At 39.8% G+C, this 14,853-nt stretch overlaps 1 protein-coding gene across 1 annotated transcript in view; it reads right to left on the reverse strand.

Annotated features, from left to right (window-relative positions):
- The window catches only part of arhgef2b (rho/rac guanine nucleotide exchange factor (GEF) 2b), a 40,446-nt gene that overhangs the window by 14,349 nt on the left and 11,244 nt on the right, over nucleotides 1–14,853 (reverse strand). The window contains exon 2 of the mRNA XM_079445193.1: nucleotides 12,595–12,754. Coding sequence (XP_079301319.1) covers nucleotides 12,595–12,754 — 160 coding nt within the window. The remainder of the gene's footprint in view (nucleotides 1–12,594; nucleotides 12,755–14,853) is intronic.

A 14,853-nucleotide genomic window follows, 5' to 3' on the forward strand; every position in this document is an offset into this window, starting at 1 on the left:
TACTAGTAGCTACTAAAGTGCTAATATTGCATTACTCATGTGTTCTTGTGTAGTTATTAATTAATGATGGAACAGTATTCTAAAGTGTTACGCCAAAACCTAGCCAGACAGTGGAGCTGCATGATTAATCAATAGAAAACCAAAATTGTGTTATGGCTTAGCATGATTACCAAATTGCAAATTTGGGCTGTGATTTAATTAAATAAATAATTCCGCTGTGAGTTTCAGAGTGCAACGTGCATTTGTGAACAAAACCAACCATCGTCCTAGTCTTCTAATGAGAAGCGCTTATCAACAAAAGAGTTTCTTCTAATAGAAATAATAATAATAACTGAATTATAATTGACTGTAATAGACTAAAGATTAAACCCGGAAACAGTATTGTCGGAATGTTCTTATAACTTACCAAGCCGAGTCATTCACTTAACAATTAATTATTCATTTGGCTTTAATCCAAAGTGACTTACATTACATTCAAAATGGACATTTAGTTCATGCATTCTCTGGGAATCCCTTCACCTCGGGTGTCTCTATAGCGGGATGCTCAACTGTTTGAGCTACAGGAACATTTAACCATTTAAAACACTAAATATATGTTATTTTACATTTTTATGCAACTCAAAGGGTTTGAAAATAGTCAAATGTTCACTATTCATTGCCAAGATTGTCAGCAGATTGTTGAGCAGACAAAAAAGGACCAAGCACTTTTCTACATCAGTCTTAATCAGTGGATGTTTATTGTCTTTTATCATGCTGATAATCGTATGGCCTAATATTGGCTGATTAATCAGCCTGGATGATACATGTGCCTAGTTTGCTATGACGACTGCAGCTGGCCAGGGGAGAACTGCAGCTGGCCAGGGGTTTCTTTTTTCTTCATTACTGTCAACTGATGGGTTCTTGCCACTGTCACATTTTTCTTGCTTAGCTGGATTTGAAAAGACAATTAATATTCAGTTATATTATAAATTTTACTTCACTGACAACAAAATTTGAACTAAACTAAGCTGAATAATGACACTATTAACTTTTGCAAGGCTGCTTATAGCTGAATTAAACTTGTTTTGTAACTAAATGATTTTAATTATAATTTAACTGATTTTTATTAATATAGTTGCTTTAAAATACTACGTCTATGATATATGATGATCGTTTGTGTGAGAGTGTGTGCATGTGTTGTGTGTGTGACAGACTGTGTGTTAATCTTTCTAATGCCTCGATCCCCTGATGATCAGACTCCAGATTATGGGTGTTACAAAGGAGGGGAGGATTTTGGGTAGCAGCTGTGCACAAGGCAAAAAAAAAGGGGGGGGGGGGGGGGGCATTGGGGCTTTGTACATAAAGATAACAAAAGATCTTCATTCTGTACAACAACAGACTTATTATAGAATAAATCTATGTATTATCTGCACTAAGGTCTTACATCAGATTAAACAACATATCAGCTACAGTTATGTCTTCCTTTTAATGTAGGTTGATGTAATTTCGACAAATTGAGAAAATATAACCCAGAGCAACCAAGCATTTATGAAATTTATCATAACACCACTCAAATATTAATGTGGTAAATTATCTGGATTATCGACACAGGGGAAATAAAACCAATCCAAAACCTTCATTGTACACGATAAGTGTGAGTGTCAGCCTCTCAGTTCCCCTCCTCCATTTCACCTCCACAATGTTATCAGCAGTGACAATGTATTCAAACCCCCACAATCCTTCACTCCTCACTCCTCATGACTATAATTATTCACCTGTATCTGAATAAATGCATCTGCTCTAGGCAAAAACTGCTGCTCTCGGAGCTGTACTAATGAAGAGATGCTTTCCTTTAACCCTCTGGACAGATACAACCCTTCAAGGTCTCTTTCAAACCTAGTTCATAATTAAGCCGATATAAACCAGTTTAAAGAAATTCTGTCATTATTTACTCAACTCCAGTGAGTTGTTTCCTGAAATAACATGATCATGTTATATAATGAACAAATCAAATCACTGATCAACTCATGTTTACGCACGTTTCCCACATGTTAATAACATCAAACCTCACTGATTTTTATGTGTATCACACTTTAGCTGAGAGTTGCGTACGCAGGATACGAAGAGGAAGAATAATGGCAACAGATTTTATTAAAAGAAGGATATCATCATCAAACTAAATGCAAATGTTAATGAGAAGCGACAATCCAAAACTGAAACACAGGCAGAGTGAAAACAAGGATGATTGGATAAACAGGGGTGGTGATGGCGCAGTGGATAAGACACATGCCTTTGGTGTGAGAGACCGGGGTTCGAATCCACTGTGAGACACCAATGTGTCCCTGAGCAAGACACTTAACCCCTAGTTGCTCCAGAGGCGTGCGACCTCTGACATATATAGCAATTGTAAGTCGCTTTGGGTAAAAGCGTCAGCTAAATGAATAAATGTAAATGTAAACAGGTGTTACAAATCATAGTAATCATAGTAACTGATGAGTGGAATGAAAATGGAACAAAAAAAATCAAGGCAGGTAAATAGCATAACTGTTACATAACGTCCTCTTCTGGGAAGGTGCGACTTCGGTATGACAATATAACAGAGCGAGGGAGGTCGGAGGCAGTGGAGGAGAACAAGAAGCTGGCGAAGGGCTGGAGACAGACAGGACAGCAGGAGGGAGGAACCAGAGCAAAGCAGACAAGGAACCAGGAAGGAGCTAGGGAGCAGGAGGATCCTGGCAGTGACCCAGAAGACAGCCAAGACAGAGGGCCACAGTGGAGTCGAGGGAAGGAGGAGCCATGTTGGAGATGCCCTTGACGATACCGTGGGAATGAGCAATGGAGATGGAGCCAAAGATAGTGGGGACTCAGGTGGAGCCACAGAGCCAGAGAGATCAAGCAGCGCTGAGGATGCGGTACACCGAGCCAAAGACAAAGGCCAAATCCAGAAGTCCGTGGCAATATAGAATGACAACTGACCGAGGTGGAGCCAGGGGGGGGCGAAAGAGCCTGGTGGAAAAGTCAGGACGATGATCCCAAGTGAAGCCGAGAGAGCGAGCAGCCAAGGCAGAGCCGGCTGATCGACGGAACAAGGCAGAGCAACAGGCTCCGAGGATCGAGGTGGAGCCCACGGGTCGACTCTCCAGAGCAGAGCTGGGGACTGGAAGCCTCGAGGTGGATCAGGGCTGCATGGCATAGAGAGAGCCAGTGGAGGTGGAGCTGAGGGAATGGCTAGCTCACGTGGAGCATTCAGGCAAGGAAAACTAGGTGAGGAAGCAGGCTTGATAAAGGACAGGGCAGGTGGCGACAAAGAACACATTCAAGTCAAGTCAAGTCAAGTTTTATTGTCATTCCGCTACATGTGGGGACATACAGTGGAACGAAATGTCGTGCCTCGCAGGACCACGGTGCTACATAAATACAGACATGCAACAATGAGGAAAAAAACCACTATAAACCTATACACAACTAACCTACTGACAGATTTAACTATAAGTATAATATATATATATATATATATATATATATATATATATATATATATATATATATATATATATATATATATAAGTATATACCCTATACAAACTAAAAGAATAAAGGATAAAAAATACAAACTATACGAATGCTTCACATAAATATTTACTCCATACAAACTAAAAAATAAAAGATAAAAATACAAACTATACGAATGCTTCACAAATACGGTACATGTGCAAAGAGAGACATTTTGAGTCAAGCAGCTGGTTGGGGAACAGTGTAGGATGATTTGTAGTGCATGAGCATGTAAACATACATATATTGCTGAGTCTTTTGTGGGATTGTGTACACGCAGCAGTGTGTGTAAAGTGTCTAGTGCACATAGAGGAGAGTGTGTTACTACAGGTGGTTTGTACAGGCCCACTCACCTGATTATATTATTATTATTATTATTATATCATTATTATTATAACAGTCTGTTTCTTTCTTATTCCGAGGTCACCATATCCACCAGATCCAGACTGTATCCAGATCAGATGGTCACTGCAGCTTCCGGATCCAGTACGTATACAGACCAGATGGTGGATCAGCACCTAGAGATGACCTCGACAGCCCTGAATATCAGCGGAGACCAGGACAACTAGATGAGCCCCAGAGACAGATCCCCTCCGAAGACCTTGTCGGGACAAGACCACGGGAACCAGATGGGTCCTCTGCACAATCCAACTTTGTTGCAGCCAAGAATTAAACAGCTGGTTTTGTCTGGCCAGAGGAGAACGGCACACTATTTCCACACACTATTTTTCATACTGTTTAATACTATAAAGCTGCTTTGACACAATCGTCATTGTAAAAGCGCTATATAAATAATGGTGACTTGAATTGACTCTGTGATGGACAGGACTGGTGATGACAAAGATTCTGTGATGGACAGGACCAGTGGTGATGAAGCACTTGAGCTGGGCAGGACCAGTGACATCAACAAAGACACAGTGCAAGAAGGAACCAGAGGCAGTCCTCTGTATCCAACGCCACCAAAATGACTTCTGCCATGGTTGTTGCCAGCTCATATCCCTGGTCAGACTCGCACTGTGGCATTGGCACCAACTAAACACAAACGGTAATTGATAACCGGCAATCCAAAACTGAAACACAGGCAGATACATACTGAGTGAAAACAAGAATGATTGGTGTTACAAACAGGCAAACTAATGAGTAACAATAGTAACTGATGAATGGAGGAAACAAAGAGAAATCAAGGCAGGAAAAATAGGTACTAAACACAATGAGAATGAAAACAAGAAAGAGCATAACTGTTACAGTGTGATGATGTCATGGAGCTGGTTTACACTACCAATATTAGGCAATCCCTATAAAAATCCAAATATAATCCCCATACGCTATGAAATCCCAAATTCCATGTTTTCCATTTCATTTTGTCTGGATTCTGTTTTAATGGGGTCATGAACTGCCCCTGTTTTTTATTGTGTACTGTTCTCTAAGGTCCACTAATAATGTTATCAAGATTTTTACATCAAAAAAACATCCTAACTTAGAAGTAATAGGCTACTTTCTGTCAACTTTTTGACCCTGGATTGTAGACTCAGCAGTAAACGCCCACTGCTATGACTGGCTAACACTTGTGTCTGTTTAAAAGTCTACATCCTTCAGAGATGGATTTTAGTTAAAAATGCATAAATACTCATATTAAATGATCTTTTTAACAGACAAAGCAATAGTTACCACATAATAACAACAGTTACTCACATTTGTGTGGTGCAATATTACTGTCAGATCCAATATAGTCAGTACAGCATTGTCTTTCAGTTTCAATCTTTCGGCAAATACTGTGCAGAATTGTGCATTGTTTGTAAAATCCAGGTTAAATTTGTGAATCCACGGTAAAATGAAGTGAACAAAGGACTGAGTTCTTACTGACGCTGTCTGGAACTTTAAAAATAAAGTACATCCACTCTTTTCTAACGTTGGGATCAGAAGGAAGGCAATGCAAAGACTATTTTTTCCACAACTTGGCACTGCACAGCGTGTTGTTGTCTTCGGAGCATCTCTATCATTTGGTTTCTGCATAGACCTGTGCGTTCACCTCTCTCGTAAACACTACATGCATGAATCGGTGGGCGGGGCCAAACAGGCAGTGATGTAGAAGCAGGCATTGATATTCTTCTGCAGAGGTGGTGTTTAGCCACACTATTACATCATAGAGTCATACATTCCACAAGCTGTCATTTTGGCAGACTGGCTTCAATATATGCTGTTTTTAGACTAACGAGAAAGTTTTGAGTTCTGAAACTTACGGGATGTTTTTATAGTACAGTGACCTCTTATATGTCAAACGATCAAGGTAATTTTGGTTTCTTAGTTCATGACCACTTTAATGGTTTAATTTATTTTAGCAACCAAATAGGATGTCTAAAAAAAAGGTATTCAAAAATATATTAGGCTACATTTATAACAATAATAGTACCCTATAAAATTTCACTATACGACAGTAATATTTAGGTCATAATTTCTTAAACCAAATTGTATTTATTTTAAACCAAATTTTGTAATGAAGACCTTTGAGTTTCTGTGCATCATGCGTGCTTGAATACAGGCTTTATATTTAAATAGCAGTCTTTTTGCAGTATTCACAGACACTAGTCCATATTGCAATTTGATTAAAAATACAGCCCTTTAGATTTATCCATTCAAATTTTGCCAAATTCTGTGACATTCCACATTATACAGTAATATCCATTTTTACAGTATTACTGGATTCCACAGTTCTTCTGCATTTCTTGCATTGTGGAAATCACAGGGCCCTACTATATGTACTTTTTGGAGCTTGAAGCTTATGGACTCCATTGCCTATGAATGGATTGACAAAAACAATATCAAATATTTATTTTATTTCGCAAATAAAAAAGAAATGTAATAGACTATTAATAAATTCTGATTACTCTGAATGGTAGCGCAGCTAAAGAGGCATTTGTGTTTGAGGGTGAATTTGCTTTTTGTTTAGCCTGACACATATTCATTTCAATCTTGGTATGAATAGGCCATTCAGATGACTGAAACCATAAACAGAGGTAGTCACAAATGCATGTGACCACATCGCATTTGTATTGGAAATGCTATACGCCCTGAATAGGTCCCAGGCAGCAGTGAAGCACTACTCCCTGCCTAATCACAAGAAGCACAACAAAAGAATTCAGACTTCACGCTGTTGTAGCCGCACTGCTTTTCCTTTTCTTTTGAAATGATTCATGTAGCAGGGCTTTGTCCATTTGAATGGACCCCAAATTTTGCTATATTTAATTAATTCATTGTTATTTTCACTTTTTTAATTATCTTATATGAATAACATACTGCTTTTTTTCCCCTTTTACTGTTCTATAAAATTTACAGTCTACTGTTTCAGGTAAACTTGCTGATAATACAATCACAACGCTTATGTCACAAAATTTCTTGACTGGTCTTCGAGAGCTAGCATTACCTGCCAAAGATACAAATCCATTCATTGTGAACTGCACATCTTCACACATGTCAGTTGAGAAGCTAGCAACTCTAGTCCTTCCAACTGTGGTGAGGATGTCATTAATAAACCATTTCTTACAGTAAAAACAAAGAGGTGAGGAGATGGACTGCTGAAAAAGACAGACAAAGCACTTCTGAAAACCAGCGAATGAGAGTTCTATGCGAAATGAAACATTATGCGTAAGAACATATTCATCAGCTAAAGCAGCAGCTGCAGACCAATTCAAAACGTTTTGCTCATTTAAATAGGTTGCATGCAGTTTTTAAAATCTTCCAAAAGAATCGGTGTATAAATTTTCATTTTGGTAAAGCCTCGGGACCCAATTATACATTCTTAGAATGGCCAACTGGTTTGTAATCAAGAGACAGTTCGAAATATAAAGAAAAATAGGCTTTACCCACAAAAACACACTGCAATAACATAGCCTAGGTCAAAATGTTTTTAAGATTTTTCAGATTGCTGGCAACACGTTCAAAATAAGAAAAACATTTGTCTACCTCTATAACCTTCTCAAAAAGAGGCAGCAAGTGCCTCGCATTATGTTTTCATCCACTTACCGCTTATAAAGTTTACTGAAGCTATGTAGGCGCTCGGTTTTTCTGTCATTTGGCAAAAATCTCATGTTTTAAAGACGAAGTGCTACACCCAGTCTATTTAAGACTAATTGGTACTTGCTATGACTGACGACAAATGCTACACTCCGCTCCTCAAAAGCATAGAACCTTAACCTTTATACTTATAGTGTTAATGGAGTAAATAATATGCTGCAAATTTTCAAACAACCATTTCTTTATTTACCATTGCATTGGAGAGATGGCCCAAAATGTGAGCGCTTGAGTTAGGTTTAGTTACAAGCTCTTTTTAATACTTTTTCATTGGTTAAATATTTGCAAAATCCACAGACAAATGTAAACGGTGACCACCAGTAATGAATAGTGAGCATGTCAAATTCCTAGAGAGCTTTACTCAGTGTATTTTCCATTTTCATTTTGGCCACCTCTGAAATGGGTCAAAGCACAAATATCACCTGAGAAATTGAAGAAAATACGCTACAAATCTGCTTTCTATATGGCTATATCTGAAATCGATGTGCATTGTTCAGTTGAATGATTAGGTTTACCTTTGGTTTATCGGTCTATTCGATGCATGTGAAAGCTGTGTTCATTACTATAGCCCTTCCAAAAGGCCTTGAACACCTCAATTTCGCACAGGGCCTCACACCCTCTTGCGAGGGCCCTGGTTATGACTCAAAATCAGAAATGTCTGTATTTTTTTTTCAGAATCTTCAATTTGATTTCTTTCATGTGGTAAGCTTGTTTGATCTGAAGTTTTTTCAGTTTAAGTTTGTGTCTCTTACCCATTCCTCTCTCTCCCTTAAAGGTCCCCTGAAGTGCTTTGCAGCGTTATTCTATGTGGTGACGTAATTTCAACTGAAACAGGAAGACAGGGTGGGACATATCGAGCAGCCCCGCTCCCTTTATAGCCAATAGCGTTTTATTTATATCTGCTCGGGCCAGAGCCGTACTTGAGCTCGGTAAAGCCGCATTTGACAGTCTAATAGATTACCCCCTAGAATCAATATGAAACTCTTAGTAAAACAAAATAGTGATCATAATCATGCTGAGGCTGTGTAGTTTTAAAAGTGTTTATATATGCCAGTTCTTGTGACACAACGTGAAACCAGACCTCATTTGCCCCAATCGAAAGCATATTTACACTGTCTGAATCTTTCCTATCGCCTACATTGTTCACTACGTGCCATGCACTACAGAAAATACTAACACTGTGAACAAGTGAATAACAACATGGCGGCGCTCACAGACGCAGCAGCTTCTCTCTCTCCCGACAGAACGGTGTTTTCCTGTTTTTTATCTTGTATGTCGCAATGTTTTTGTACATCTTCGTCACATCTACCTGTCTTTAAGCGCGCATACAGTCGTGAGATTCTGCTCGATTTCGGCAGAATCACATTTTTAGAGTTAAACTCAGCGCACGCCAAAGAGCTGTGGGACCTCGGTCTGCTCCGAAGGCCTACTCCATCACCGACCCCCACTACTGCATCTCGCCCACAGCGGAGGCGCTACAAGCGGCGTGAGAGGAAGCAGAAGAGGGGTAAGCGCGGAGGTATCCGAGCTAGGCTAGCGGCCAACCCACACAAGCCAGCTATCCCCACCATCGTACTGGCGAACGTACGCTCTTTGGACAATAAACTGAACTACATCCGACTACTTCGCTTGACTCAGAGGACTGTTGTGTTTTTGTGTTTACGGAAACATGGCTTAACAACAGCGTACCGGACTGCGCCATACAGCTCGACCAGCTAACATGCTATCGAGCTGACAGAGCTCTCATCGAGGGAGGTAAGATCCGCGGCGACGGGCTTTGTGTTTACATCAATGATGCATGGTGCCGCGACGCTGTTGTGGTCTGCAAACACTGCTCACCCTTGGTGGAGTTTATGATTATTAAGTGCCGGCCGTTATATCTACCGAGGGAATATACAGCTATACTGCTCGTTGCTGTATACATCCCTCCCAGCTCCAACAACAACAACAGGAGTGAGGCACTAAATGATCTGTACCAGCACACCAGTGAGCAGCAGACAGCCCACCCAGATGTTTTTCTCATCTTGGCAGGGGATTTAAACAACGCAGACTTAAAGAGTGTGTTCCCAAAAATACATCAACACATAGACTTTCCAACAAGGGTGTAATAAACTTTACAACCATTGTTCTAATTTTAGCTTTTAGGGAATCACTCTTAAGATTCGATACTTATATGATTAATTGCTATTAATCAGAATGTCCAACTTATACCTTGTTAACGATACCTTATTAACAACTTGTCCAGCAAGCATTAAAATCAGCACGTTATTTCTTAACAATTTTGTTTATCTTATTCGCGGCCAACGATAAAACAAACCAAATAGTTAGTTATCAAATTCATTAGCGTAGGTAACGCGATCTTTAGCAAATAATTTCAGACTTCAAAAATCACATAGCACAGACATGAGATTTCTTAATAGAATCAAAGTTTATTTTACTACTCTAACACAATACTTAAGCTAAATGACACAAACAGAAGACGTAAACACACACATTCGTTGCAATGAATTGTTTTGATCTGAAGAGAGTTTTAGGTTCTAATGCTCGCTTTCAACCTGAGGGAAATCACACACACATGGAACTCTTCTATCTTTACTCTTAGCGATGAATACAACCAGTTTCCAGCAGTTTTAGGAAATATTGTCTTACTTTCTTTGCTTTCACTCGAGTTGAGTTCCTTTCCAGTTCAGGCAAGATCGTGCGTGGATTGGCGGCTTGGTCGTTGTCACGAGAATACTCTTCAGTGATTGGTTGGCTTCGTTCTGACTTGATGACGCTCCCAGGAAGTTGGTTTCCGTTTCTGAGGCTTTAGATGTTAAAGTTCTTTGGAAGTTTGAGTCTTGCTCTGTTCACTGCTCAATCATGATGTTAAATGACTGAGAGCGCCGAGCAATGAGCGAGCTGAGCTTAAGCTTAAAACTTTTCTTTCCAACTCCCAACTCTGAGACACAGTTGGGTATCTGTTTTTAACGGGCCGATTTGGGATCCACCCACGGGCGACTGACCCAATCGGATTCTTCCTGTGGGGCGGAGCCCCGCCCTCCACAGCTTCTTTCCGTGCATACATTATCTTCTGCCTTATTTAATAAAATAACACACATATCCTAGCAGAAATCAAATACCACGTATTTTTGCACAGAAGACTCCACCTCCTCCCGGCGACCAGGTGATTACGCTGTCCCCGGACAGTGTGAGGAGATCCCTCAGCAGGATCAATGCACGCAAAGCTCCGGGTTCTGACAACATTACTGGGCGTGTACTGAGAGACTGTGCAGTGGAACTCACTGATGTCTTCATAGACATTTTCAACATCTCGTTAAATCAGGCCGTTGTCCCCACATGCTTCAAAGCTACCACCATCATTCCAGTCCCGAAGAAGTCATCTCCATCCTGCTTCAATGACTACCGTCCAATAGCACTCACTCCTATTCTCATGAAGTGCTTCGAACGGCTAGTCATGCACCACAAGTCTCAGCATGCCCCTCTGACCATCAACGGTGCGACTGTGGAGAGAGTGAGCAGCACCAAGTTCCTGGGTGTGCACATCACAGAGGACCTCTCCTGGACTAACAACACTGTAGCACTGGCCAAGAAAGCACAGTAGCGTCTCTACTTCCTCCGCAAATTGAGAAGAGCCAGAGCCCCGACCCCCATCATGTGCACCTTCTACAGAGGCACCATCGAGAGCATCCTGACTAGCTGCATCACTGTGTGGTATGGCGCTTGCAACGCATCCTGCCGCAAGTCACTTCAACGCATAGTGAGAGCAGCTGAGAAGATCGTAGGTGTCTCTCTCCCCTCCCTCCAGGACATTTACAGCACCCGTCTCACCGCAAAGCCCTCCGCATTGTAGGTGATCCCACCCACCCGACACACAGCTTCTTCAGTCTGCTGCCATCAGGGAGGAGACTGCGGAGTCTCCAAGCGAGCACCAGCAGACTGAAGGACAGCTTCATACAACAGGCTGTCAGGAAGCTGAACTCCACCCCGTCCTTGCCCCCCCCTTCCCCTCTTTTACCCCATGCAACACTGAACACTGACACTACGACCCCCCACCCACTTAAAAACTGTGACCAGCACCTGTCACTTGTGCAGCATTGGACTGAGCACTACCTCATCAAGCATTGACTGCAAGCTACCTTTTTGGATAGTCTGAGAAAAAGACTATTCTTTTGTCACTTTAACAGACTGATAAGCTCTTCTTGCACTACACATATATCTGCACAGTTTTGTTTTATTTAACTGGTTTGCATTCTATTCTGCCATGTGCCTTATGCCACTTTATCTATGTCTTTCTTTATTTTTCTACAAATGTCCTCATTTGTATATCTGTATAGTTGTATGTATATATATGTTTAAACTGTATTTATCTGTATTTGAACGTCTACTGTCAGTGTCTTAAATGTTAACTGTATGCACCAAGGGTCTGAGAGTAACGCAATTTCAATTCTCTGTATGTATGTGCCGTACATGCGGAAGAATTGACAATAAAGCAGACTTGACTTGACTGAAGTGACTGATCTCAACTGCAGCTTCAGCGTCTATTTATAGTGTAGGGGGCGAGCGCTTCGGATTCTAGAGAGCACTTGATTGGTCAGAAGATTTGATGAGAGGCTGAAGTACGATGTGACGTCCAAAAAATTGTTGATCCGTTTTGGCGGAAGTGACGAACTGCAAGCTTTGAATGCTTATATCTTCTAAATGCAAATATTGTCACTGTTTTGGAGCACACTGCCTTATAGATAACCTTAAGACTAACATATTGATACTTACACGCAAAAAAACTTTAATTTTGATTTCAGGGGGACTTTAACCTTCTCCCTTAAGCTCTTTTGTGCTCTTTAGCTTGTAGCTCCACTTTCTTAACTTGCAACATCCTCTGAACTACCCTTGTCTGATTCAGGATTTCTCCTCCCAAATGGGTTGTGTTCAATAGTATAATGGAGTTTGATGTAGGCTTATTAAACATCATGTTTTATAATGCAAGTTACTCACTGGGGCAGCTGAGGGCTTCTTTTGCAGTGATGCTCTTGTTGCATGCCGAGCAGAGTGTGGTGGCAGAAACACTGAGGGAAGTAAACAGGTGACCATTGCTGTAACGTGACTCGCGCTCCTTTGTCTCTTTCTCCCGTGCCTTCCGTTCTTTCTCTTTGTTCTGCACACAGAAGAGTTAAGAAAAAGATGAGTTGTGCAAGAATAGTATCATAGCATATCACAATTCACTACATAATGAAAGTCACGTTGTGTGTGACCAAAACTCAGTGAACTCTCACTGCTGTGAATTCTTACTGTATTTACAGCCACTCTGCACATCAAATAATGAAAACAAGAAATTATTGAAATCCAACTAGTTAATAATAAGGTAACAATAAGTGGATTACAAGTATAAGGGGATTTACGTGTATGCACAATTCATGCTGAACAGAAACTTGGTTTAAGCAGTATTGAGTGAATTCTGAATTTACTGTATTGTGTTGTTGTTTCCCATGTGTATTGTTAGATTTGACTTGTGTGTTTAGTTATATGTTTGCATTTGTCTTCTTTTTCCCCCATGTTTAACTTGGAGTTGTGTTTTTGGTTTAGAAAATGTAAGCCATCCAGCTAGTTGTTATCATAAAACAAAGGCGTCTTGTAACACCCTGAAGAGGTTTATTCTATGATTAGTGTTAATGTATGTTATCCTGTTTATTACATGGCTACTATGTAACATTAAATAGTATTTACTATAAATAAATGGACAAAATATGTGAGTAGAAATATTTTATTAGCTCACAACTCAAAGTTTCCACTAAAAATAATTTGTCTATGGGTCAAGATGAACGAACAAGTTAAAAAAAGACAACTTTTTAAGTGATAATGCACAGTCAAACCACTTATTACATAACTATGTGAACATTAAATTGTGTTAGTTTTAATATCTTATGATGTTGATCTAAGAGGATGTTAAAGAGAATTGTTCAGGCTGCACAGATTTTTGTTATCTTGACTTTTATTTTCAATAGGAAGCATGTCATTTGTTTAATGTATACGTTTAAAATCTGATTACCACAAAATAATGAACACTTTGTATGATATGCTATAATGCTTCCCTAGTTGATCAATTAGTGCAAAAAATATTCAAGCCTCATGTCCAAACTGATCATACGGTGTATGCGCATTTGGACAAATTGGGCACAGGTGGTGGCCAAATTGTATTAGAACACTAGTATTTTCACCAGTTAAAAATGGTTTAAAATCTGTTATTTCTATATTTTGCTGTAGTGTGTCAATAGAAAATATGTTTACATTTCCAAACATTCATTTTGCCATTAATTGTAATAATCCAGTGAGATTTTTGTCTGACAACAGCCAGTGCTCCACACAGAGATCTGATCATCATCCAGTCTGTCTGGAGTGACATGAAGAAACAGAACAAACGGAGATCCAGAAGAACTGTGGCAACGTCTCCAAGACGCTTCAAGAAACCTACCTGCAAAGCTAAAGTACTGTTGAAAGTTTTAGGAACTTGTGTAAAAATGCTGTAAAATGAGGATGCTGTCAAAAATCATGTCATAAATAGATTTTCTGTATCAATGAACTTCTATTAGCTAAATTAAATCAACATTTGGTGTGAGCATCCTTTGCGTTTAAAGCAGCTTTTGCCCTCGGTGCACTTGCGCATAGTTTTTTCAGGTAGCTTTACAGGTAGGTCTTGGAGATATTGCCACAGTTCTTCTGGATTTAGTCTGTCTCAGTTTCTTCATGTCATTTCAGACAGACTGGATGATGATCAGATCAGATCTCGGTGTGGAGCACACACATCTCGCTGGATTATTACAATTAATGGCAAAATGAATGTTTGGAAATGTAAACTGATATTTCCAATTAGCACACTACAGCAAAAGATAGAAATAACTGACTTAAAACCATTTTAGCTGGTGAAAATACTAGTGTTCTAATAATTTTGGCCACCACTGTATGTCAGCTATACTTCGGATTTTAAAGACCCACTAAAGCCCAATGTATCTTATTTTTACCGTATTTTTAACATAAAAGTGGGCACCTCAAGCAACGCTACAGGAAACGGTGAGATTTATCTCCATTAACTAATAAAGTGTGTTTTTTCCATAATACGAAGTAGATTGCACTGTTGTCATTTGACTGTCCTTCTCACTGTAATAAGCTTTAAAGGCAGTAAGTAAACATATCAGCATGTGAAATGAAAAGCTGTGTTATTTAAAGGATAATATTTCATAGAGGACATGGAGTAGAAAA

Source organism: Barbus barbus (assembly GCF_936440315.1).
Source record: "Barbus barbus genome assembly, chromosome: 21".
NCBI classification, from domain to species: Eukaryota; Metazoa; Chordata; class Actinopteri; order Cypriniformes; family Cyprinidae; genus Barbus; species Barbus barbus.